At 38.6% G+C, this 27,996-nt stretch overlaps 1 protein-coding gene and 1 long non-coding RNA gene across 3 annotated transcripts; one reads left to right on the top strand and one right to left on the bottom strand.

The window, feature by feature from the left end:
• Positions 1-1,547: 1,547 nt before the first annotated feature.
• On the bottom strand, positions 1,548-10,719 carry CAV2 (caveolin 2). 2 transcript variants are annotated; one of them, XM_010389348.2, is made up of 3 exons: positions 10,181-10,719; positions 9,665-9,852; positions 1,548-4,143 (listed from the first exon to the last, which is right to left on the bottom strand). In XM_010389348.2, exons 1-3 carry the CDS (start codon positions 10,328-10,330, stop codon positions 3,993-3,995), a joined length of 489 nt encoding a protein of 162 aa, XP_010387650.1. In that variant the 5' UTR covers positions 10,331-10,719; the 3' UTR covers positions 1,548-3,992. The 2 variants fall into 2 exon arrangements, with proteins under 2 accessions (XP_010387650.1, XP_010387652.1); XM_010389350.2 differs by lacking the exon at positions 9,665-9,852 and having other exon boundaries at positions 3,955-4,143; positions 10,181-10,488.
• LOC115898365 lies at positions 10,629-27,392 on the top strand. The gene is made up of 3 exons (XR_004058099.1): positions 10,629-10,761; positions 14,751-14,826; positions 27,333-27,392. It is a non-coding gene; the product is annotated as an uncharacterized LOC115898365 (long non-coding RNA).
• The last annotated feature ends 604 nt before the right edge of the window (positions 27,393-27,996 follow it).

The following is a 27,996-nucleotide window of genomic DNA, read 5'->3' as shown; positions in this document are numbered from 1 at the left end:
TATTATTCTCAGGGCAATCACATAAAAATTGATAGTTTTAAGCAGGGAAATGACAGGGCAGTCTTGGTGTAATCGTATTTTTTTAAAGAGAAAGATGGATTGGTGATCATATTGAAGGCAGGGAGTGAGGTCAGTTAGGAGGCTGTGGCAAATAGCTGGGCAAAAGGGAAAGATGGCAGTGATTATGGTGGCATAGCAGTGATTTTGATAGAAAATCTTCAAATGAAATAGAGTCATTCCTCGGTACCCTTGGGGGATTGGTTCCAGAACTCCCCTGAAGATATAAAAGTCCTTGCATAGTTAAGTCTCATCATCCCTGCAGTACCCAAGGAGATGAAAAGTCAGCCCTCCTTGTCTGAGGGTTTTGCATCTTGCAATACTCTATTTTGGATCCAGTTTGGTGGTAGATGAGGAACCTGTGGATATGGAAGGCTAACTGTATTTACTGAAAAAAAATCTGAGTATAAGTGAACTGCACAGTTCAACTCCATGTTGTTAAAGGTTCAATAGCAAATTCTAATTAAGATATAAAGTAACTTTTTTTTGAGAAATTCATAACAATAATAAAGACTTACAATTGATAAAAATCTTAGGATCTCTGTTTTAACGAATTGAAGCCAAACACAGTCTCACAATCGATGGAAGGGTGAAAAGTACATGCATTAATTATTGTATTTATAGCACACCTATCCTGTAATTGATTGAAAATTCACTGATTTAAAAAAATGTTTTTGGACTGGACAGTTAGGTTGGTTTTCATATACATAGCCAAGTCTTCATCCTAATGAAGTCACAGAAAACAATGAGATGGGAAGCTCCGGAGAGACCATTTAGTTCAATTCTTTCATTAACGATAAGAAAACTGAGAACCCGAGGGGATACACCTCAATAATGGCAATGCTGAGACTGGAATCCAGTTGCCTGACTTCTAGGGCAGGGCTTTTTTCACTACACTCCAGCAACTTTCCAAGAAAGGCATCAAAATAAATTAATGGGATGTGGATGACTATCAAAAAGATGAATTTTAAAAGTTCCTCAAAACTATAAAGAACATTTTAAAAAGCCAAGCACCTGCTTTATTATTATAGGTTGGTCATTTTTCCAGATGAACTGACAAGAAAATGTATGCCAACATCAGCAACTACTCTTTACATACTCACTTTCCAAAAATAATTTTGGACTCTAGTCTAGCTTCATAGTACAGGTATCCAAGTACGTGTGATTTATATTGTTACTTTCTTATTTTAAAAATTGGAAACAGAAATTTCAGTTTATTTAGGATTAGCAAGAAAAGACTTTATAAAAAAGAAGAAGTATGGTGGGTGTGTGAACAGGCTATTTTATACTATTTATCATATGACAGAAAATTTATATGGAACCTCTTTAAGTGCTGAAAAACAAATAATTCAAGTACTAATGTAATTATTTTTAAAGATACATTCCGAATAAGCAATAACTAATGCATTTATTATTTTGAGTTTTTAATAAGGTAATAATCGGTATGAAATGTTCCATATTTACTGTAATAAAAGCAATACACACATTTATAGGCTTTTAGAAAATTTATTATGAATTCTGAGGAAGTCTGCTCATCATATACCTCCCCCAGTCCCAAATAAAACAAACAACATGTTTGTGCATAAAAGCTGAATTTACTTGGTACAAAATTTGAGTCTTTGAAAAAAATACTTAATGGAAAATCTCAATAAAAATTCATTTTGAAAGTAACCAGTACTGTTCAGAAATAAGGAAGTCACATATTACTTGTTAGAAGTCACACAATTTTATTACAGAATTATGTGTATATATTTTGGGTTTAAAACTTGCCAATAGCTATTTGAAAGGACAGAAGTTCCCAATTTATTAAAATAGATATTTTATTAATCAAATGTTTTTGGTTTATCAACATATCCAAATGTTTAAAAAATGTTTTTAAATACAAAACATAACTATAAAGTCATGAGACTGATTGACCTTTTAAACTAACATAATAAAATCCATATGGTTAAAATGAGTGGTGGTGCTTTAAGGTAATGACTATGTGTCCCATCTAAGGATGCTACAATGGCCTAGGGCAGTTTTGAAATGTCTCTTTGCAACTACCTTCAAAAGGGTATGAGCTTCAAAATTTAATCATTCATTTGATTTGGTCCCCAATAGTATTCCAGTTCAATCATCATTTATATTCACCAGTCCTGGCGATTTTGAAAAATCTTATTAATCTTATTATGTCACTTATAAGGGTATCCAAAGGAATGTCAATTCAGGCTCTGATGGTAATTCAAGCATTTACACACTTTTAAGATGTGGAAATTTTAGTAATTACATTATAAAGTTTTTTTTGGTATATGTCTATTATTTTGAAATAATGAGATTTTTCTTTTATCTTCTCTTTTCTTTCTTTCTTTCTGTCTTTCTTTCTTTCTTTTTTTTTTTTTTTTTGAGACAGACTCTTGCTCTGTTGTCAGGCTGGAGTGCAGTGGCACACTGCAACCTCTGCCTCCTGGGTTCAAGCAATTCTGCTGCCTCAGCCTCCCAAGTAGCTGTGACTACAGGTGCACACCGCCATGCTCAACTAATTTTTTTTGTATTTTTAGTAGAGACGAGGTATCACCATGTTGGCCAGGATGGTCTTGATCTCCCGACCTCATGATCTGCCCACCTTGGCCTCCCAAAATGATGGGATTACAGGTGTAAGCCACCTTGCCTGGCCCAGAAATAATGAGATTTTTCAAAGCAACATGATTCATCACAGTGAAATAGGACTCCACAGTTCAAAATGACAAGAATAACTTTATCCTGTGTTACATACCCATATTAGAGAACATCTTAAAAGTTTGCAGCTGTTAGTTTTTAGTTTATGCCTGTAGTTCAGTAGCCCAACAAGTTGACAACTCTCCTGTCTCTCTACATGAATCACTGTAGTTGAAATGGTACTAAAGTATCAGAAGTAACCTTTACTATAAAATGTTAAATAGCACCAATATTACTTGAAAGTAAAGTGAAGCATTAATAGGAATGCCGACACAGGTTTAATTCTAACTACTAGAGAGAAAGCATCTTCTAGACAAAATACTATTTAGATGTGAATTATTTTAAGATCACAGCCAGATAAATGTCCGTCATAAAACATTTCAGATTTTGCTTGGAAAAGTTAGAAAAGAAAGCTTTGTATATAGCTCTTTTATATTTTATTTCCAAAGAAGATATATAAATGTTTACACAATCAAAACAGTGCAATCTTACCAATGAAGTTTACCTTGTGGGAGCTACATTTACTTATTTCATATATTAGTTCAACAACATAAATATAATATAAATGCTTTTAAGCAATCTGATTAGAGCAACATTTATATTAAGTACAAAATATACAGTAAAATGAAACATCTTGTTAAATAGGCCTGTAGGAAAACAATACTTTAAAGGAATACATTTTCATGAATCTATTTTCACATTTATTTGTTTTATTGTATCTGATAGTTACTATAATCATTGTGTGCTTTTGTTACTGCAGTTTCCAGGATCATTGTATATTCTAAGTATACCAGTGACTATATATGTAAAGGTAATTTAAAAAGTATTACTCCCAGAGTAAAAACAAACAAACAAACAAATAAGAAATCTCATTTTTAATGGGAAGTTGTGCATAAAACTATTGTAGTATTTTGATAGAAATGTCCCTTAATCATTATAAATTCATCATTATAAAATTTATACTATTGTACTAAAGCAAAACTGCCTGCCTTTAAATCTAAGTGGTGTCAACTTATTGTATAATTCTGGTTACAAAGTTAGATACAAAATCTTTGGCTATTAATCAGAAAAGCATTATTTGAAAAGATCTGTCAATAAACATTTCTAAATGTGGTTGCTCATCTTAATAGTTTTCTTAATTAGAACAGCTAGGAAATGAACAGAACAGTGGTGCTTTTATGTTGTAACAACAAAGAAGTATTACAGTATCCGAATCTCCAGACCTGGGGTCCAAGTATTCAGTCCTGGCTCAGTTGCAGGCTGACAGAAGAGAAGCTTCGTCCTACGCTTGTACACAATGGAGCAATGAAAACATCTGTCACACTCTTCCATATTGTCTGCACTGAAGGCAGAACCATTAGGCAGGTCTTTACAAAAGGCATTAAAATCCTGGAATGAAGGAAGAGAGATGTGTGAGGATTGTTGTTGTGAACAAATAAGGTCTCTCTTGTACATATATGAAAAGATACAATACTGACCCAATTTACTTAAATTTGGTTGAGCATTTGAAATAAATAAATGAACAGTGATCACTGATAATGATTTGGGTTTTTTGTCCCCCTGATTCTCATGGAAATGTAGTCCCCAGTGTTGGAGGTGGGGCCGAGTGGGGATAATTGGATCATGAGGGTAGATGCCTCATGAATGGCTTAGTGCCTGTGCCTGCCGCCCCCTTGATAAGGTGAGTTCTCAGTTAGTTTGCGTGAGATCTGGTTGATTAAGAGTCTGGGAGCTCCCCATTCTCTCTCTTGCTCCCTCTCTTGCCATGTGATATGCCTGCTCCTCCTTCGCCTTCCACTATGAGTGGAAGCTTCCTGAGGTCCTTGCCTAAAGTAGATGCTGGCAGTGTACTTCCTGTACAGCCTGCAGAACTGTGAGCAAAAATAAACCTCTTTTCTTTACAAATAACCCAGTCTCAGGTATTCATTCCTTCATAGTAATGCAAATGGACGAAAGTGATAAGATGCATAAAAATATGTTGCTTAAAAATATAGTCATGTAGATAATAAATACTAATATTCTTTCTATTGGTGGCATGCTATCTGAAACAGTAAAACAAAAATAAATAAAACTGTGTCTTTATCTACCTGGTCTCTGCCAGTTAACATTAACCTGCTTAAGTCTTCGTATGTCCCCGAGGTTTTACTTTCTGATAGCCTTTCCTGTTGCCTCCGTCTATTTCCCTTTTCCTGGACCAGGCTAGATCGGATATTCCCTCATTGTATTTCTAAAGTACTGAAACAAACTTCTTAATCTTCACAAGTATCAAAAGGTATTATAAATAGATGCTGTATTTCTGTCTTTCCTATTAGAGTTTAAGTTTTTTAAACAGTGAGGACATCCTTGACCCTTAGTAAGTGTTTGAGCTAATATAAATTTATCACTCTTTTATGCCTTATGTTATTAACTATGCTTTATATTTTTAATTTTTCACAGTAAGCACACACACTGAAAAGGGCTGTGTGGTATAGTTGAAAGAGCCCTGCGATTGATGTTAGAACTTTTACACAAGAAAACTAGTCTATCCTGAAATTGTTATTTTTTTGCATGCTTGTTCCTAACAGAGCTGCATATCCCTATGGTCCTCAGGATGGTTAATTTTATATGTAATTTTCCAAATAATGTTCTCTGTTGTAGTAATGTTCTCTGTTGTAGTAATGTCCTCTGAGCACAAAAGTAGTTGTGAGATTTTCAGGCACTGCTGATAGCCTCAATGGAAGCTTTATTACTACCTGGGTGGGCGTAAGGGAGTAGGCTGATTTTCTTGGTTTGCTATTAAAATGACTTACATTAGGGTCTGCTGTACTTAGCTTAAAATGAAGGAAATATTAGGCAGGTTTCTGATTGATAGATATGTTTTTAGAATATAGAATTATTCACATTGACTGTCTCCACAAATTATATTTGTGTTTTGTTTCAAGTGCTAAATACATGAAACATTTTTATATAATAGGAAAATTAATTACTAGGTGTTTCAGAGATAAATAGCTGAATAGACACCTCAATGATGGCAACTTTAGACTTTTTATTCTATTGTATTTCTCACTTGATGTGTGGTCTTGGGCATGTTGCTACAAATAAAAGTGTCAACAGGAGATCTCACAGAACTGGCTATGAGGATTGACATGTATTATGTACCCCTGAAATGTCTGTATGATGCTGTCATTATAATGTATAATAAATAGACCTATTTTGAAGGCAGAATATATAATGAAAATAACTATAACAAAATAACCTCAAAGTGGCCTTTTTCCTCTCTCTCTTTCTCTTTCTTTCTTTTCTTCCTTCCCTCCTCCTTTCCTCCCTCCCTCTCTTCTTTTCTTTCCTTCCTTCCTTCCTTTTTTTTCTTTTTTTCTTTCCCTCTTTTCTTTCTTTCCCCTTCCTTCCTTCCTTCCTTCCCTCCTCCCTTACTCCCATACTCCCTTCCTCTCCTTCCTTCCCTTCCTTCCTTCCTTCCTTCCTTCCTTCCTTCCTTCCTTCCTTCCTTCCTTCCTTCCTTCCCTCCCTCCCTCCCTCCCCCCCTCCTTCCTTCCTTCTTTCCTTCCTTCCTTCCTCCCTCCCTCTCTTTCTCTCTCCCTTTCTCTCTTTCTTTCTCTCACTCTGTCACCCAGGCTGGAGCGCAGTGATGTGATCTCAGCTCACCACAACCTTCGCCTCCCGTGTTCAAGTGATTCTCCTGCCTCAGCCTTCCTGAGTAGCTGGGATCATGGGCACTTGCTACTATGCTTGCCTAATTTTTGTATTTTTAGTAGAGACAGAATTTCACCATGTTGGCCAGGCTGGTCTTGAACTCCTGACCTCAAGTGATCTGCCCAGCTTGGCCTCCCAAAGTGCTGGGATTACAGGCAAGAGTCACTGCTCCTGGCCAGAATACAATGTACTTTCTATTCTTCCTTAGGCTAATAAATTTTCTATCTCCATGACTCCTTAGATCTTTGTGTCCTAAAAGGGAATTTAGCACATGTCAAAAGTGAATCTTCTTGTTTCAGCAAAGCAGTTACCCACATTTGAGGAGTTCAGTTTATAGGGCGTTGTTAACTCATTTCGATTTTATTTTTGTTTACTTGTGTTCCCTAATTTTGGAGCAGAGAATCTAATGATCCTCTGATATCAAACTTAAGTTGTGTTCTCAACATCACAAATAGTTTAGCTTCTGAAACTCCAGGCAGTTCTGATTGACCCCAAATTTGGTTGAGGCTCAATGTGACCAAACACTTCTTAAGTAAATGTTATAATCTATAAGGTTATATATTCCTCCCTTGGATAATAAGGCCATAGGATAGAAACTTTTATTTAGTGTTGTAGTAATTGTAGTGTCATGCAGATTGCAATCATAGCAATTTAGTGTATGAAAACTGTCTTCTAGAAATGAGATTGCTACTATTGCATTTCCATCAGTTGGACATTTGTTTGCTTTGCATCCCAGCAAAAATAAGGGATATGGGTGCTCCAGCCACATTTGTTTGGTTATGATTCACTTATGATCAATAACCTGTGTTTAACAAACAGCAGCTATCTCTGTCTGACTGTAGTATGCAATCCGGCTAATTCACTGATTCCTAATGACCTGTACTTCCGGTCTAGGATCCAACACCACCGGACTTCTGTGTTTTATTGTTGTTGTTTGTTCGTTTAAAGGATCTAAAATCCGACCTGTTTTAATATTGTGACATGGTTCAAAGTTCCATTACTGCATATTTTCATACCTTTGATCACCACTAACTTTTTGGTAAAAACAATACACAAGCCCCTGCTTTAAAAAAATAGATAAAAAGAAAACCAAAAAAAAGTTTGCCCAAATGGGTTTGCAATTCTGTAAGGTCTGTCCTTGATCTGGTCTTATCATGTCATGGAAATGCAATCTATTAATGATAAACCTATTTTATCAAGGCGTAAGCTAACTTTTAAGCATTCTTGTTTGAAATGACTCCTCTACTTGCAATCACAGCTGCCTGGTGACAAACATCTGACAGTTAAATATTAATGCCTCACATAAGTATAATTAAAAAAACAAGCTGAAGTTAAATACATTTTATGTGGCTAAAAAATGGTGCATTGATGATTCACCAATTGAAGTACTATACAAAAACACCTCCCATTCTCAGAAGAGCCAGCTGGAAGGAGGCATTGCTTGGTCAATTGTAGTTTTACTTATATCTTTCCACCATTTAGTAAATGAGAAACTTCTTTTTTTTTTTTTTTAATTATTTCACAAAAGCTTTGGGAAGTCTAGCTTTGTTGACTATAAATATGGTACTTTATATTTCCAAAGAGCTTCGTAGCCAGCATTTCATAATATGCTATGCGGTCACCCAGTTTTTCACAGTTTTGAAAGTGAGAAAACTGACATAGAGGTTAGATGATTATTTTTAGTTAATTAGGAATCCCAAATCTTATGCGCCAACTTAGGCATTCTTTAAAAAAATTCATGTGCCAATGTCAGAATATAACTATCCATTTGATCTCCACAAAGCTGATCATGTACAAAGGCAAACATTTTCATTTCTCTGGCAATCTTGGCACCTTCAACATAGTTTAATTGTTTACAACCTGCAGTGATAAAATTAAATTGGCGTTCTTTGTCTATCCTTTACTTATTTGGTGAATTTTCATTTATCCTTTAAAAGTCTTTTTTGACTCCCTTCCCTCTTCAAAGCCTTGTCTGTTCTTCCCTCTTTGTCAGTTGAAGGTGTTTTCTCAGTATGCTTTCTGTACCTAGCCAGCTGCCCTGATAGGCCATGAGTAAGCTGAAGGCAGACCCTGTCTCTCATTCATCTTGGCCCAGTGTCCAGCACAAACTAAGCACTCAATCAATTTAGTTTGTTGAACTAACTAGCTAGCTAACTGACTAAAGAAATTAAGATTCAGGTGGTATACAGGAATAAATAATAATTTGGTAACTTCTAACAACGAACACTGAGCATAGATCAGGGTATGGCAATATCGTATAAAGTGTAAGAAAGACATGGAAGTACCTCAGGTTACTTAGACACACTAGTAACCTGAAGCGCTAGTGTGACAACTGTGGTGATACTGGGGATGAACTGAATACTCTTCCTCTCAGATTAAAGTGGATATTTTCTAACACAACAATATTTATTGGTAAAATATGACATTTTCCTTAAAAAACTTAAAAGATGCTTAAGAATGTTCTCTACAGTTTAGGACACATTTTGAGTATGAATAGAGTTACTCAAAACATCCTATCAATATCCAGGGGGCTTCCATATTTCTTTCCCCTTTAACTAGATGCCACTTCCATTTGTGTTTCATCAGTGAAAAAGTAATTTGGAGGCCTCATTCATTATCTCGTAGCTGGAGTTTTCATTCGTTTGTACTGGGAGACCCTCGCCTTAACTGCACACACCTCCCTTTCCTCTGGGTCCCATCTTGCCATCTGCCAGGGGCAAAGTTGAAGCAGCCCCTCCACACCACTGCTCAACCAGGTCTGATATCCTCGTCCAATTCTACTGTCAGCGGCATTCTGCTCAGAGATTACTTTTGTTTCACCCCAGGCACAGGTAGTGACTGAATAAAAGGTAATGAAAGAAATAAGAGCCCTGCCTAGAATCGCAGGCACGAGTCACAACAGGGCCCTGAAAGCAGCCTGTGGCAAGAAGTATGGCTTCCAGGTACCCGCCTCCACACTCGGCCCAGCCTTATGTATGCAAGGAAAATCACACCCCAGGAAAGACCGACATTCTTTCTCCTGTTGAAACTCCAAGCCCAAACTGTTATTGTAAAGGAAGCGCACAGCCTTTCAAGGCCTTCCAGTTCTTCCTACTGCTTGGGAACTGATGCGCGTTCCTCCTCCTGCCGCCGGCCTGGGATAAGGGGAGAGCAGGGGGCAGGTGGCGCAGAATATGCCCATGTTTCAGAAAGCTGGTCCACCCGGTGTGCCCCGTCTCACCAGATGTGCAGACAGCTGAGGGTGGCAAAGAGAATTCCCGCAATGAAGGCCAGGGGAATGGCCAGGAACACCGTCAGGAACTTGTACATTACGTATTTGCTGATTTCAAAGAGGGCATGGCTGCAGATCCACACTTTGTCAAAGGAGTGCGTAGTCACCGGCTCTGCGATCACATCCTCGAAGCCCAGCTGCGGAGACAGGACGCAGGGACCCTGAACCGTCAGCCGACCTGCCGCCCTGGGAACCGGGAGCGCTCTGGGCGGGGGAAGCAGGAGGGAAGGACGTGCCAGGGCGTCCCCCTCTTCTCTTAGGGTCACGGTGGGCGCACAGGAACCTGGCTAAGAATTCCTGGCTACGCAGGCGGCCCGGTGGCGAGTGGGACCGGGAGAGGGTGCGGGTCTCAGACCCTGCAGGGCCGACCAGGTGGCGAGGGTTGGACGGGGTGGGGCGGGGCTGAGGGGCGCCCGCACCTCCCGGCCTCAGCGGGGACTTGGGCCCGCCCGCCCCGGGCTTCACCTTGAGATGCGAGTTGAGCCGGTGGGGATCCCGGTCCTGGCCCGAGTCCGCGAACTTCTCGGGGTCGGCGTACTCGAGGCCGCTGTGGTGGCTGTAGGAGTCGTCGTCCATGAAGAGCTGCACGTCCGCCTTCTCCGTCTCCAGTCCCATCGCGGCCTTGGTGCGCAGCCGCTGCAGCCGGGCTGGCGCGGTGCGGCTCCGGGTCCGCACGGCCTCCCCTTCCCGTAGGGCCCAGCCCCGCCCCGCCTCGCCTCGCCTCGCCTCGCCCAGCGCGGCCCGAGCAGCGGCCGCTTCCCGCTGCGGGCTCCAGCCCCCAGCCCTGCCGTCCCGAGCCCCGCCCCAGCGCCCCGCCCCTCCCCGCCCGCCTCCCCGGCTGAGGCGCTGGGAACCGTCCCCACGAGTCACAGCCCCGGCCCTGCCATGGTCGGCGACGCCAGCAGCTGGGACGAGGAGGGCCTCCTGGTCACCCTGCTAGGCGCCAGTACTGTCATGCCTCAGAGCTGGCAGGTCGTCCCAAGGATGACAAAGGCCTTCCTGGAGGGAGGGAGCCTTGTGGTTAGGAGCGCGGGGTGCAGAAGCAGGTATGTGCTCACCTCCGGCTGTGTTTGCCCTGCGTGCTTCGACCCACGGTGCTGGTACTGAGCCCCTGGGAACCTCAGTTGCCTCCTTTGCAAAATGGGAGCTGTGGCACCTGCTTCAGAGGTGTCCGTGAGAATTAAATGTTAATTTCACGTAAAATTCTAACACACATGGCCCATGGCCCGTAACACACAGTGATAAACTTCCAATCAATGTTGTTGCTTCTGTACTGAGAGGTAAGGAGCCACAAAGTACCTGAGTGCTAGGTGACCTGTAAGTGCATGTGAAGTTGGGTAGGCGAGCGCCCTGGACCTAGAGTTTGTGCCTTCAGCCCTGAAGGGTGAGGGGAGATCTACTTTTTTTTACTTCCTAAACTACACCGTGTGTGTGTGTGTGTGTGTGTGTGTGTGTGTGTGTGTGTGTGTGTGTGTGTGGCGGAGTTTCGCTCTTGTTGCCCAGGCTGGAGTGCAATGGCGCGATCTCGGCTCATCGCAACTTCCGCCTCCCGGGTTCAAGCGATTCTCCTGCTTCAGCCTCCCAAGTAGCTGGGATTACAAGCAGCTGGGATTACCAGGCTCGGCTAATTTTGTATTTTTAGTAGAGACGGGATTTCTCCATATTGGTCAGGCTGGTCTCGAACTCCGGACCTCAGGTGATCGGCCCTCCTTGACCTCCCAAAGTGCTGGGATTGCAGGCCTGAGTCACCGCGCCCGGCCTCCACCTTTTAATTTTCCTTTGAACCAGACTCTCTTGAAAGATTCAGGAACCTCTAAGATGCAGTCACATCTGTGATTATCTTGTAGGCAGCACCGAAACAGAACCCTAGCACAAAGCCACATTGCGATGGATGAATTAGCCTGCTGACTACTCACGCAGAGGTTTGCAGAAGAGAGGAGTTTGCATGTTCATAAAGGGCTTTAGGGTCTGGCAGACATATACGTGTGTTTGGGGAGGAAGGGCACTTAGTAAAAATTTGCCAAAAGCTAAACAATGAGAACTAGGCTTGCGGTGCAGGTTGCTCAGAGCTCAAAGTAGGCATGTGGTAGGTATTGCTGGATACAGTGTATTTGTAGCTTGTTGAACATATCAAATCCCTTTAGGTGAACTGGATTTGAAGAATTACTTCTTCCAAAACAAAAAAGATCATTTTTGAAACAGCAAAAATTACAGAAATAAAGAACAGGAACAGAATGAGAAAAATGTTTTGGGGTGGGAGGCAAAATTCAATATTTCTAACAAATAAAAAGTTTCCCTGCTGCTACCTCAGTATATGAATGGCAGTGTTGTAACCCTACGGAGTGTTACAGAGTTGAATCTCATGGCTATGGAACCCCTCCTCTCCCAGACATCACCCAGCTTACCCATTCCCTTCTGTTTTATGTAGCTTTCCCACTTTTATTTGTGTTCAATCAATTCCAAAGTGATGACTTAGACATACTACTCGTTGCATTTTCTGTGCTTCTTCACCTTGTCCATTCTCCTGATGAGAATTGGAACTCTTCTAGAATTGTTGCCCAACAACTGTTCATTAAAGTGAATAGAAGACATGAACCCTTATGGGAATCCATAGTATCAATTGTGAGGAACAGAAAAAAAAGAGATAATTTACATCCGAATACCATTTTATTAACATTTATTTTCCTTAAAATTATAATCCCAGATTTCAAGGTCTCACCCAAAGAAGAAAGTCACTCCCATAGAACAAGAGTGGACTTATGTAGTGGGTAAAAATCTGACATTAGCACTTCTTATAATTCTTTGTCCTCATTATATTTACATTTCCCATGGGATTATTAGGACATTTGAGAGTTATCACAAATAATTGACTTGTTTTCAGGAAGTGGCCAAGAGGACTATTTAGACAATAGCTTCTTTCATAAAATGATAGGTATTTAAAAAAGGTGTCCCTAAAACCCATCTAAATGAAACCCATCTGGATTTGTTGTATGCAGCATAGAACTTGAGAGGATTCATTTATTCATCCATTTGCAATTTTTTATTGAACAATCTCCTCTCCCATGGGTCAGATCTGGCGAGATTCTTATTTTGATGAAATTCTTATCAATTTCAGCATTTTAATACATAAGATTTTTTTGAAAGAAGCTACAAAAATGATTTTGCTTATTCTATTGTTTAGTGTTTAGATAAGGTTAGTTATATGGTTTGGATTTGTGTCCCTGCTGAATCTCATGTGGAACTGTAATCCCACAGTGGTGGGGCTTGGTGGGAGGTGATTGGAGATTGGATCTTGGGGGCAGAGTTCTTAGGAATGGTTTAGCAACCACCCCCACTGCCACCCCCGCACCCGACCCCACAGTTGGTACTGTATAGTGAGTGAGTTCTCATTAGATCTTGTCCTTCAAAAATGTGTGGCTCCTTCCCCTCACCTTTCTTTGGCTCCTTCTGTGACCATGTGAAGTGCTACTCCCTGTTTCCCTTCTGCCATGAATGTAAGTTTCCTGAGGCCTCCCCAGAAGCTGAGCAGATGCCATCATAATGTACAGTCAGTGGAACTGTGAGCCAACTAAACCTCTTTTCTTTATAAATTACCTAGTCTCAGGTATTTCTTTATAGCAGTGTGAGAACGGACTAATATAGTTAGCTACTGTTTTTTTCAAGGGCCTTAAACCAGAGTTATTCCCACAGCAATGGCATCTGTCCTTATGAACATATAGGAAAATTTAACAGGAAAGGGAAAAGAAAGGAGGTGGGTGGGTGCTAAATGGCTGAGCACATTCTAGTGTCTTCTGGACCACAGAATTGCTCTCCAATAAGCACTTCCTACAGAGTTTAATTGTCCTGTAATCCAGAGAAATTAAAAAAATTATAATAAATTCATACTGGTGCATTTATCTTCTGACTTATTAGGTATCTTAGCTTCTGATAAGAGGGCTGTTTTTTAGATGGTGTATTAATATATTTTGGAAATAATAGTCTGATAATAGAATTTGTGAGAAGGGTAGTTTATAACCATTTTGTTCCTCACTTCTTTCAGCACAGTGTCAATGGAAGAAGGTTATTTTTCTGGAGCATTGAAAATTGCATGGCAATGCTCTTATGAATAAAAATATCTATTTTTTTCTGTTCAGCTTTTTTTTTTTTTTTTAAATCACAGATGTGTCATATTTTTTTCCCTGTATAACTCACATACAATTTTGGTCAGGGTCTGTTTTTCAAACTGCCTTTGAGAAAATTGGTATTAATGAAAATGCAGTAATAACTTCTTGATCTCACTATATGTTTTAATAATATTTAAAGCATTCGGATTAGACCAGGGTTTCTCAATCTCAACCCTATTGGCATTTTGGGCCAGATCATTTTTCCTTGTGAGAGGCTGTCCAGTACATTGTAAGATGTTTAGCAACATCCCTGGCATCTACCCACTAGATACTGATAACACTCCCAGTCATGACAGCCAAAATATTTCCAAATGTTGCCAAATGTCTCCTGGGGGCAAAATCACTTTTCCCCTTCTTTCTCAGGCTGAGAACCACTGAATAAGACAATGTTGAAACAGTGCTGTGTGAATTAGAAAAATTAAGCTCCAGCTCTTCTTTTACAAATCCATGCTTAAGAGAAATCTCAGAATTGTATACCAATGTATTAGGAACTCCAGGGCTAGGCCTGGCACAGTGGCTTATACCTATAATCCCAGCTCTCTGGGTGGCTGAGGAGGCAGACATAGTGAGACCAAGTCTCTTCAAAAAGTAAAAAACCTAGCCAGGTGTAGTGACAGACGTCTGTAGTCCTAGCTACTAAAAGAGGATTTCTTGAGCCCGGGAGTTTGAGATTATAGAGTTTGAGGGCACAGAGCAAGGCCCATCTTAAAAAATATGGAAAGAAACTCCATGTCTTTTTGAAATTAAACTTAAGAATATTTGTTTGTCATGTAAAATGTTCAGAAGAACCCATTACCATTGACTAATTGCAAATGTTTCAATACAATGTTGGTATTAATGAATACATATTAACCCCCACCCCTTTCCCCTAGAGATCAACAGAAAGCAACTGCCAAGGCCTCAAGCCCTGTCTACCTTGCCTGGCCTCCTATACTTTCCTCACAAAGGGTAAGATTGTTTAAATGATTATATCTGGAAAAACACAGGCTTGGGACTTCTTGATCTGTAAGATTCTATCTTAACATTATAAAATTCAGTGATTTTTGGCAATCTTCAGCAAGTGAATAGTGATTGCAAGTTTTAAGTGACCTTAACTGAGAAATCCATGGACTTGCTATTGGGAGAGCCAGGCAGTTGCTTACCAGCTTCTTCAAGCATCCCCTCCTAGGCTTCCTTTCTGTTAGCAAGGACAAAGCTTGAGAAATTTGGAAGGACCTGCTGTTTCCAGCGTAAGCCACTCTCTCTGTGGCTTTACATAAACTATTCCTTGCATAACTTCTGTCCCCTACTCCTTCTTTATCAATGCATCTTTTAATTTCCTCCTTCTACCCTCCAACTCACTCTCCACCCTCCACTATCTGCCCCCCCTTCCAACTGTCCCCCCACTTCCCCAATACAGAGGACATTTCCTCCACAAAAAAGTTTAAAGGAATAGACAAAAAATGTCTGCTATTAAAGTTAGTCAATAATCAACTTTGCGGAGTGGTGCCAGATGGTTGCATGGTATTTAATAAAAGTTTCTTCACTTTTTTCCCCCTGATTTACCACTTGTCTTTTTGTTCACAATTTGTGTAAAATAAGTCTTGCATCAGTGGACCAGGGAATTTTTAGCTTAATATTAAGAAACAGCAGCTTGTTGCTAATTGTTGCAAGCTTGATCTTCTGGCTGTTTCAGACAGCACCTTCTCTGGTCAAAAATCTCTCTTCATTTACCAGAATTTCCAGAATTAACTTTTGTTTGGCAATACTTGGCAATTAGAAATAAATGAGGAAGAAGGTACACTCTTGAAAAACCTGTATTCACAGTTAGAGCTGGTAGGATAGGTCATTTCGTTCTCATTAAAAACAATGTATGACAATTAATTTTAGATTTATGTTATCCTGTGTTCCATAAGTAAAGGATGTTCCTGTTTAATCTTTTGAGTATCCCATTGATTTATGAAATACTGTATATACAAATAAGACATCTCTATAGGACGTTGATATTTTATCTTTGCAGGACATGAAATGGGCACTACTTAACTTTGGTTGTGCACTGTTAAGTTAAACTCCCAATGAGTACAACTTCCTCTATGTTCAAGTGGAAATATCATTTCTACAAAGCTGCAGAGTTAAATGTTTTCCAAATACCAACTGAAATGTGCACAGCAAGATTATTAGTTGCTAAAACAACGGATCTAAAGGTTGTTTTGGACAAAACATTTATTATAGCTCAGTTTGAAGCCTTTGTGTTCCCTAATCTTTCTTTTTACAAATGTTATTCTATTTTTTATTTAGAGTTAATGCAAGTTTTAAAAAATAACATAGCTAATCTACTACATTAGCCAAGAGAAAAAAAAAATGGGAAGACTTTATTTTTTTCAACAAGTTTTAGCCTTATTGCATATTTCCAATACAAAAATAAGAACAAAAGTACAGAATGCCTTCCACCTGGATATTGCAAATTATGGCTTTGGTGTCTATCAGGTGACTTTTAATGCTTGAGAGAATCATTTATGAGTAAAGAGCAAAGAGAATCCAACTGCACAAAGCAGATGGAAGACTGGGATGCAGCCAAGGGGTTGGGCAGAAGAATTTTTAGATTATATTTTCCTAACAATAAATATCTGGGAAGATTTTTGTTTCCAGAGAGTTTACTAAAAAAAAAGTTAGTCTATTTCTGTTCTGTGGCTACACAAAACAGTAAGGCAGATTTCTACAATACATAAAGGCGTAAAATAGGCAATTTAGATGTCAGTATCTACTCTTTCTGGGCCACTGAAGCACAGTGAGACCCTTGGTGTCTGCCAACTGCTTATTAAGTTCTCAGTTTCTTGTTTAGAACAGCCTAAAGACTGGATCTACAGGTAGTTAATAAAGAAAGTACTCTTTTAAATACATTGTAAATAAGACTGTTGACATTACTGAGTGTCTGAATGAAGTAATTCTTCTCTTGTTAAACAATTACTAAATGGATAAATGTCTTATTTCAAAAGCAACTTTAGTAGATGTTTGCAGTTTTTTAAAAAAAGAGGAGGAAGAGTAGAATCCTTCAAAGCCTTCGGAATATTCTCATTATGCTAACCTTGAAAGAAACAACATGTTACTGAAATATGCCTTATTTTCTGTAACATCTGTATTTATGTTACCATTTCACTTTTGGGAAATGATAACAATTATGTGTCAAATGGAGTGACTCCCCCTGCTTCATAATAGTGAATATACATTAAATTCTGCTTGTTACTTGTTGTCCATCGATATACATTCATATAATTACACACAGTACTAAGAGGTATGCCTTTTTACCTTTTAAAAAGCATTGCGGTCTTTGGAAACTCTTGGATAAACAAGTCGCTGGAAATAGATAGTAAAACATTGTGGTCCTGAAAAACTGCACACTACTTTATTTGGAAATAGTAGAATTTGCAGAATGTTGCTATAAAGGGCATGCTACTCAAATTACTTGGTTCTGAAGACTTTTACTATGAAAGCAAAGTATTTTCTGAAGGAGTAGAGCACAAATAGCTAAATGTTTGGGGCAAAAATAGAGTTATTATATTATCATTTTGTAAAATCCTCTCCAGTTTCACCATGTGTGTATTGCGTGTTTAAAAAATGGTATAACATGAGAAATGAGAGATGTCGAATGACTAACTGATAGGTTTAAATGACTTAAAACTATAGAATGCTGATTATTTACCACAGTTGGGCTGTTCTTTAGGAAAAGAACAAAATCCAGAAAATTTCTTTTAGGTATAGGGAGATGTTTTAGGATATTAAAACCTGCTTTAGAAGACTGCACTCCTGTCGCAAATCTTATTTTCCCCTAAATTTCTTCAGTGTTTACTTGTTAGTGTGTCTTTTTCTGCCAGGGAAAGTGTTTGATGATATAAATGTTTCCCTTTCTTCCCCTTTTCTCCTGCTCCTTCTTCTCTGTTTCTTGCATTCTTGTTTTCTTCCTTTTCAAAATAGTTGGTTGTCCATTCACAACATCTCAGAGTTGGGAAGAACTTAGAGGCTCTAGACCAATGATCCGCTCGTCCATGAATCTTCACAGTGGCCATACAGGCTCTGCTGGAATATTTTGGCTATGGAGAATTACCTTATTAAGCAACTCAAATATCATTGTTAGAAAATTTTATGCTATTTTGTGTCAGGATTTATTTTTCTGATTATCTATCTATCTATCTATCTATCTATCTATCTATCTATCTATCTATCTATCTATCTATCTATCTGTCTATCCATCCATCCATCCACCCACCCACCTATCATCTCATCTTAATTCTGCCTTTTGTAGTTTTTTAAGAAAAAGGTGTTAAATGTCAGCCCTTGAAGTGCTTGAAGGTAGATTTTAAACACCAGTCCCTCTCTCCCCACTTTATCTCTTTTCTAGCTAAGCAGCTCCATTTCTTTCAGTTGTTTTTCATGTGTCACTGTTTCCAAATATTTCTTGTAATTTTCTTTTTCTCTGAAGCTGTTCCCATATCTTGTGACACTTGGTCTGGGGTTGGAACAGCATAGGATAAAATAAGAAAACTATATTACCTTCTTTGTATTGATCTCTAGACTGATTTTTTTTTTCTTTTCTTTTTTTTGGCTGCTGCATCTTATTGTTGAATCAAATGCATCTCATTTGAAATGAAATCTTTATGTCTTTTGTAGTCTTTTGTATTTTGGTTAGGTCATACTGCTAGTATGAAACAATTGATTATTTGAACCTAAGGCAACTAATTATTCCTGCTATATTTTATCATGCTTTGAGTTTCCTTTTACACTGTTTTCTGTGTATTACTTCACAGTTAATTTGTGTGTTTGTTTACACCTCTATTCATGGTCACTGATAAAATGTTGAATAAGGAAGGGTTGAGAACAGACTTATGAGGCATTCCAATTTAATGACTATAAATACCATCTATATACTGACAAGTTCTAAATTTATAGTTCTAGCTGTTTTCAAGCTTCAAATTGACATATCCTGCTGACAACTTTGACATCTCACATTTCCTATGCCCCAAAACCTACCTGTGGACTCCCATCCCCAAATCTAATCATTCTGTGTTCACACAGTCAGTCAACCTCAAACCCTATGTGTCAGCTTTAATTCCTCCATTTCCCTCATTACTTCCTCTCCAATGAGGTCTGTTAGTTCTACCTTCAAAATCAGTGCTTTCACCCTCTCCCTTTTCAGTTCTCCTCCCTGGTCTACTAAATTCAAATCTCGCCTGGACAACCTCAACAGACTCCATGTTTGGGTGTTCATTCCCATTCCCTTCTTATAAGTTACTTTATCTACAGTGTAGCCAAAGAACCTTTAAAGGATGCACAATTTAGTGAATATTCTTGTGTGTATGTGTGTGTATATATATATATATATGCACACACATAGAAAAGTGATAAATCATAAGTATACAGCCCAATGATCACAAGGAAAACACGCCTTGTAAGTTTCACTGAGATCAAGAAATAGAACATCACCAGACCTCAGACGCCTATCTCTGTCACCACCTATGTCCTCCTCCCACAAAGTAACTACTGTCCTAACTTTTAACATCATGCATTAGATTTGCCTCTTTTAAATTTTTTGTAAAGAGACCTACATTACTCTCTATTGTGTCTAGTGCATTTTGGTAAACATGACTGTGAGATTCATCCAAGTTGTAAATAGGAGTAATTCTTTCATCTTTATTTCATCTTATTCTTGGTTTTTGCACATGGTGTTTTATTGTATGAACAAACACAATTTATTTATTCATTCTGATGTTGATGGAATATGGGCCACTTCCTGTTTGAGGATGCTATGAATAACACTACTATGAACATTTCTAAATATGTGTCTTGGTTTAGATGTATACACATTTCTATTGGGTTTATGACATTAAAGGGTAAATACACGTTCAATAATACTAGTTACTGTCATATTATAAAGTGATTATATTAATTTACACCCCACCAGCAGTGAATCAGAGTTACAATTACATTTTCACTATGTGTATGTAAAACTTTGATTTTGAATAGCAAAGACAAAAAAATTATCTAAAAAAAAGATAATTCAACAAGAGTAGAAGAAAATATTGAGGTTGGCAATGTCTAGAGTAAAAGGTGACAGATCTCTGCTGTCATTTTAAACTTATGAGTTAGTGAAAAGCATAATTGAGTACTGGATTGAAACTGATGTTCTTTCCAAGAGGTGGGTCCCTGGCAAACACACACTCATAGGAAAGCACAAGGGCCAAAACAATCAACCTTGCTAAAATGTCTCTTTGGGGAATGAAAAATGCACTCTTACCCACTCTGCTTGCCTCCTAGGAAGAAACAACATCAAATGCTGGAGGAAATATCTTGCTTTTCCAAACTGCCTTTTAACATATCTTATTATCAGCCAGTAGATTATTTTTCTCTGAGTATGTTAACACATGCTGTCTCACAGTTCTTCATTTATGTACTATTTCTCTTTCCTTTCCTGTCTCTTCAGTCTAATTATTCACCAGGCCTTTATCTTCTTCAGACATGTACATAAAGCTTACTACATAAGCTAACTACATAACTTAAAGAAATCTTTCTTTTTCCTTTTCCATTTATTTATTTATTTATTTATTTATTTATTTATTTATTTGAGATGGAGTCTCCTCTGTCACCCAGGCTGGAGTGTAGTGGCACGATCTCGGCTCACTGCAACCTCTGCCTCCTGGGTTCAAGTGATTCTATCATGTCAGCCTCCTGAGTAGCTGGGATTACAGGCATGTGCCACCATGCCTGGCTAGTTTTTGTATTTTTTTTTTTTTTTAAGTAGAGACAGGGTTTCACCATGTTGGCCAGGCTGGTCTTGAACTCCTGACCTCAAGTGATCTGCCTGCTTCGGCCTTCCAAAGTGCTGGAATTACAGGCATGAGCCATCACACCCAGCTAAAGAAAATCTTTAGCACGTTTAGAAATCTATGACTTTCATATATAGGGATGACAGCAGAGAAATACATAGGTAATTTCTTGTTGATTCTGGTTAACCTTCATGGTGAAGTGTCAGTGTTACCACCTCAGATTCAAACCAAAACTTTTATGAGAGTGAAAAGAGAGGGAGGCATTGTTGATAATTACATCACAATTACATCAGGATAATTGCAATCAGCCTATATAGGACAGTCCTAGGCAAATTAGGACCTATCGCCACCCTAGCTTGATAATCACCTTCAGATCATCCTCTTCCCTTTTCAGGAGCTATGGATGGTGGATCCTCTAATGTGAGTGTTTTAAAGGAATGGGGGTTGTTCAGGAGATTACAGAAAAGAGAATTTCCCCCAAAAGTATGGTGTAGTAGAAAAAAAGTGTAAGTTTAGAGTTAGGTTTTAATTTCTGATCTAAAACTCAGGTATACATTTGGTTGTTAGTTAATCTCTCTTATCCTTGGGTTCTTCATTGGCAAATGGTAGAAACGTAAGAATAAAACAAAGTGCCTGAGACAATGTTTAGCTCTGTAATTTTCAGAAAAGATACTCAATAAATTTTAGCCTACTTAGAAGGTCAACGCTTACAAATAAGGCAACCAAAGGGAGGGGAGGGGGCGTCATACTGAATAAGGTCCAATTTGCTCACCTGAATAATAATTCTTAATATTATACATATCTTTTACACTTTTCTGCAAGTACTTTTACATTGCTCCTAAGAACTATCTTGTGAGCGGGCTGGGTTGTTGCTATTACACCCATATTAGAGACAAAGAAACTGAGGCTCAGGGAAGTTCACAGATTTGACAAAGTTTCCATGGTTATTAAATGTTAAGTCTAGGCTATAAACCCACATTTCTTTATATATCGTCCTGGACTCATCCAGCGAGATATCACACTTATTTGAAAGGAATTTTTCAATAATAAAATATTTAAGGTGTGTGCTTGCATAATATGGTTGACTTTATTTTTCTACACAGTGAGGTGTTATCATTCTAGAAGCTCAAAGATCAAATCATGAATCTTTTATTATCTGCATATGAATTACACATTTTATGGTGATTCACAAACAAACGTTCAATTCTGTTGTTGCTTTCCCCTGAATACTAGAAATGCTTCAGATAGTTTTCTTTCAACCCTCTTCAGTGCGAACATTCTGCAATGGGAGTGCTCATATTGTATCTGAAGTGGAATTAATAATTTAAATCTGTGATTTAAAGCACATAAATTATTTCAAAGGCAAATAAAAAGTTAGTTGTGGGCCAATTATTGTTTAGAATTTTTCCCTACTGATTTTCTGATTGATAACACCAGAAAGTTTGAATTAATTTGAGAAACTTGGATAGTCAGGACTTTGCTAGTTCTTCAACAACAAAGAAAAGTGGGGGGCCGGGGAAAACAGGTGGATAGTGTTCCAAGTCCATGGGAGTGGCACATGCCTCTCCAAGGGGAGTGGGCTGACCCTGGAGCTCCAGCCAGGGAAACAGCCACCCACATGGCTGTAGGTTCTACCCAAATGGCTCTGAAACGCCTCAAAAAATGCCAGACTAAAATCACAGAAGGAAATGTATGCAGTTTGAATGATTTAGGAGAATAGACTAAGTGAAAGTTGGAATCAATACAGAAAAATATTTAAACATATTTATATTTCTTTTTTTAAATAACAGCTTTATTGAGCTATAATTCATCTAACATATAATTTACAAATTTAAAGTGTACAATATAGTTTTAGTATATTCACAGAGTTGTACAACCATCAATCACCAAAATAAATTTTAAAACAGTTTTATTACCCCAAAAGAAATCCAAACTCATTAGCTAACATCACCCGAGCTTTTCATCTCCTCCTGTCCTAGGCAACCACTGAGCTACTTTCTGTCTGTATAGATTTGCCTATTCTGGGCGTTTTCTATAAATTAATTCATACAATATGTGGTCTCTGTGACTGATGTTTTTCACTTAGCCTAATGTTTCCAAGGTTTATTGGTGAATAATATTCCTTCTTAGTAATGCTATCTATTCATCAGTTAATGGACATTTGGTTATTTCCACTTTTGGGCTATTATAAATAATGCGGCTTTGAACATTTGTATATACATTTTTAAATACTATATACCTAGGAGTGAATCATGTTAACCCTATGTTTAATCTTTTGAGGAACTGCCAGGCTATTTTCCAAAGTGACTGCACCATTTTATATTCCCACTAGCATGTTTTCCATGTCCCCATCAATACTTGTTATGATGTGTTTTTTTGATTATAGCCATCCTAGCAGATGAGAAATGGTATTTTATTGATTTACATTTTTGTAATCACTAATTATAAATTGCATTTTTGTACAAGATGTTAGCCAACATATATGCCATTCAAAAAGCAACATCAGATGTCTAAGCTAAAAGTTGAATAGTTTTTACCTAAAACATTTTCTCCACTATGAAAATTCTTATTTCATTTTATATACTTAATATTCCATAGTTATTTCTTTCCCCTGGATTTGTCATGTGGGAATGAACTTACAGTGTATTCGTTATTAGTTATATCTTTTCTGGTGGCATGATACTCTTTTCTCCAGAAAAACTGTAGAAGATAAGGTCTATGCCTCTTATTTATTTTGAAACCTTATCAGGATCTAATACAAAATTGAATATGTAGTTTGGACTCAATAAAGATTGGCTTATTGACTGGTTCAGTTAATTGCTCATTTTTGCTGGGCTGATTTAAATTGTCTTAAAGTTAAAAAGAAAATAACTGAAGCAATACTGACAAAGAATAAACCTTTTTTTAAATTTGAGACAGAGTCTTGCTCTATCGCCCAGGCTGGGGTGCAGTGGCGTGATCTCTGCTCACTACAAGCTCCGCCTCCTGGGTTCACGCCATTCTCCTCCCTCAGTCGACAGGGTAGCTGGGACTACAGGCGCCCGCCACCTCGCCCGGCTAATTTTGTTTTTGTATTTTTAGTAGAGACTATGTTGGCCAGGATGGTCTCCATCTCCTGACCTCGTGATCCGCCCACCTCGGCCTCCCAAAGTACTAGGATTACAGGCGTGAGCCACCACGCCTGGCCAAAGAATAAATTTTACCAGTATTTGAGTAATTGAGATTTTACCAGATGAATTTTTAATTCATAGATTAACAGAATCTCTTGATTAAGTGAAACAGCATCTCTAAGATAACGGAATTGGACAATTCCCTGTGGTGGGGAGTGTGTTGCATGGGGCCGTGTGCTGCTGTTTCAGAGCGTTATGTGGGGAGTTTTTCTGCCTGCAAACAGGACAAATACAATAACATAGATTCCATTGGAAGATATTTGGAAGCTAACCAAGGAGCATATGAGCAAAAGTAGTTGTTTTTGTTGTTGTTGTTGTTGTTGTTTTCATTTGTTTTTTTTGAGACAGCATCTGGCTCGGTTGCCCAAGCTGGAGTGCAATGACATGATCTCAGCTCACTGAAACGTAGTTTTAAGGGAATCAGTTTTCATTTTTTCATTTGTTTGACTTCCCTATATGCTCTTTATCAAAATTAATTTATCTGGTAAATTAACAGATCACAGTTAACTGATCTGTGTCTGGTTTTCCTTTTTTTTTTTTTTTTTCAAATTTGCTCCTTTCAGCTACGCACAGTGGCTCGTGCCTGTAATTTTAGTATGTTGAGAGGCCAAGGTGGGAGGATTGCTTGAAGCCAGGAGTTTGAGACCAGCTCTGACAACATAGTGAGACTCCATTTCTCCATACAAAACAAAACAAAACAAAACAAACAACAACAACAACAAAAATGCTGGGCATGGTTTTGTGTACCTGTGCTTCCAGCTACCCAGGAAGCTGAGGTGGGATGATGGAGGATGGCTTAAACCTAGAAGGTCAAGGCTGCAGACTCCAGACTGGGAGACAGAAAAAGAACCTGTCTTAAAAAAGAAAAAAGAAAAAAACTTGCTCCTTTCCCATTTTATACAGAAATATAAAGAATTATAAAGACATGCAGACCCATCCTGAACTTACCACACTGCTGTACTCAGTAGTGTAAAAGCCTCCAGGAGGAAGACGTGGGGAAAGGAGAAATTACAATAGGACTGGCAGTAAAATCTTCTTCAATCAAAGTACATGAGCACCACCTCTAATCCAGCTCGTTAAAATAAACATTTCCAATACATTATTCTTTTTATGTTTAGCAATTATTCACCCAAATTTGTGAGCTATTTATAATTTCTTGATCAATTATGTACTATTATTACAGTTTAAAATTTATTTTTAGGCCGGGCGCGGTGGCTCAAGCCTGTAATCCCAGCACTTTGGGAGGCCGAGACAGGCGGATCACGAGGTCAGGAGATCGAGACCATCCTGGCTAACAGTGAAACCCCGTCTCTACTAAAAAATACGGAAAAATGAGCCGGGCGAGGTGGCGGGCGCCTGTAGTCCCAGCTACTCCGGAGGCTGAGGCAGGAGAATGGCGTGAACCCGGGAGGCGGAGCTTGCAGTGAGCTGAGATCCGGCCACTGCACTCCAGCCTGGGCGACAGAGCGAGACTCCGTCTCAAAAAAAAAAAAAAATATTTTTAATTGATAAATAAAATGTACTATTACTGGTTTTAATAGTAATTACTATTATTTATTATTGTGTACTACTAATAATTAAAACAATACTCCAGAAGGAAACGTATATTTCTTAGGTGGTGTTATCATAGGCAACATAAATTAATTTCATTTTATAGACATATTTTTGTGGCAGAGAAATATGCTAAGGTGATCAAAAATACTTTTAGCATTAAATATAGACTGTATAAAGAAAATGTGGCATATATACACCATGGAACACTATGCGACCATAAAAAATAATGAGTTTGTGCCTTTGCAGGGACATGGATGAAGCTGGAAACCAGCATTCTTAGCAAATTAACACAAGAACAGAAAACCAAACACCACATTTTCTCACTCGCAAGTGGGAGTTGAACAATCAGAATTCATGGACACAGAAAGGGGAACATCACATACCAGGGCCTGTCAGAGAGTGGGGGACAAGGGGAGGGATAGCATTAGGAGAAGTACCTAATGTAGATGATGGGTTGATGGGTGCAGCAAACCACCATGGCACATGTATACCTATGTAACAAACCTGCATGTTCTGCACATGTATCCCAGAACTTAAAGTACAATAAAAATTACTTTAAAATAATATTCTATTATAGATTTTGTAGGAGAAATCACATAGAATAATTGTTTTGAGGATAAAAAGGACCAAGTCAAATTTTGGACACTTGAAGAGTTGATCATGTATTTGCTCATATGTTTATAAAATAGATGATGATGGCGTCATATTGATGTAATATTTATATTTTATTGGCTATACTTAAAAGGGTAATGCTAGTATTTATAATATTCTGGAAATTTCTGTCTGTGCAGCTATTTAAATTGTGGTGAAGAAGACATTTAATATGTCAACCTAGAAATTTACAAAGGGGCATGTTTTTCCAAACTCAGTGGATATTGAAAATAAAAATAAAACATTGCTATGGACCAAGATAGAATACTTTCCAACCCCTCAGGTTTCTTTTCTGTTACTTACTTTTCCATTTTATGCTGTCCATTATATTAATTTTGAACCTAATTTTATCTAAAACTCTTGGAGTTAGGGGGAATGGGGGAGCAAATAGAACCTGCAGCTGTTTAGTCTCTGAGTGCCTTCTGCTTCTGGAAGTGATCCCAGAAGATGCTTCTCAATGATTCCAGTGAGATGAGACTTGAACCAAGCCTGCTTTTCAGAACCTTCTTCGAGAGCCCTTGATTTCCCCCTCAGAGTGATTCTTATCATTTCTTAATTGTCTTGTCAATATAATAAAGGCAATTTGAAAGCATATTTTTCAAGTTAAAAGAAAAACCTAGTTATGCCTAAATTATAGCAGGTAAAACTTCAGAGAAGTGATTACATTCTAACATACGAGTTGGAAGTTGGTAAGTATACTGCAATGTTTGTTTTGGCAGCTGAGAGGCAAAGCTTTAACCTTGGGTAAGATTTTCATATTTTCAAGCCAAATATGGTCAGTTTTTAACTCTTAATAATGTCCATCCATATATAGATCTCTGTTTATTGTGTGACTTGAATTTATTACTCATGCAAGCCACTCCTTCATGAGGCAGCGTGGGGTGTTCCTGCCCTTGACCCTTCTTTGTGGCTTGGCACTTGCCCTACCCCCTTTGGGGCACAGGATCATGATAAACTAGGCTAACAGGAGGAGATTTGGGGTGATATGGAGAAAGGAGACAGGGATTCTGTACACGGACAAAGTCCTGAATGGAAATGGGTGATATCATTGAGTGGAGTGCAATGAGCAGGTATTTTCAAGGATGTGGGACAGGTAAGAGGAAGCACCAGCACCAGCCGGGGGCAGTTACCAACCATGGGCCTGAAGGGCAGAGTAAGGGCTGGTGACCTGAACCCAAAATTCACCTGATAGTGTGGCCTTCGGAAGAGAGATACAGATACTGGTGGGCCCTTGAAGGAAAAACTAAGATTCATTCTCTTTCTTTACTCTGATCTTTTGCAGGGCCTCTACTTGGTCAGACCCAGTTAGAAGACTAAAATCAGGGGCACTCACACACCAGTAAGTCTATCTCCTGTTGGTGTGCATGCAGCATCTGTTTTGCCAGCAAGCTCTAAATTTGGTTGAAGGCAGGGATCACAGAAAATGGGCCAACCAGGAAGATGGAAGGGATGGCATGGAATATATTCCCAACCTAGCTCTTTGGACTGGAATTGGACCTTTGGGGTTAGAACAGAAAAGCATGTTTGGAAAACCTGTTTGCATGAAAGATTTTGTAATATTATGGACATATTGGAGATACTTTGAGATGCATTCCTCCTTGGCCCTTCATGGAGTCCAGTTCTGCTTTGGAATCCCAAAGTGTAATGGTTTTGAGATCTTTAGGATTCAGCATGCATGGCACAGATTTTGGGTTGGTATCACCGTCAGTGGAGCAGGTGTTAGGTTCTTCAGTAAGGTTCAATGACATGAGGAAAGGATGTTGGATGCCACTAGGTGACACAGCTGAATGTCAGATTGGCTAAATGGAAACATTGGTGGAATCCATCTGGGAGTATTAGAAACAATCAGAGAATGCTTTAAACGGCTTAGCATTCTTAATGAATCCATCACAATTTGAATATGTGTATACATATATACACACACTGGTAAAACAAAGTGGCTGTAC

The sequence above is a fragment of the Rhinopithecus roxellana genome, chromosome 6 (assembly GCF_007565055.1).
Source record: "Rhinopithecus roxellana isolate Shanxi Qingling chromosome 6, ASM756505v1, whole genome shotgun sequence".
Taxonomy (NCBI): Eukaryota; Metazoa; Chordata; class Mammalia; order Primates; family Cercopithecidae; genus Rhinopithecus; species Rhinopithecus roxellana.
This window is presented reverse-complemented; position numbering and strand designations above follow the sequence as displayed.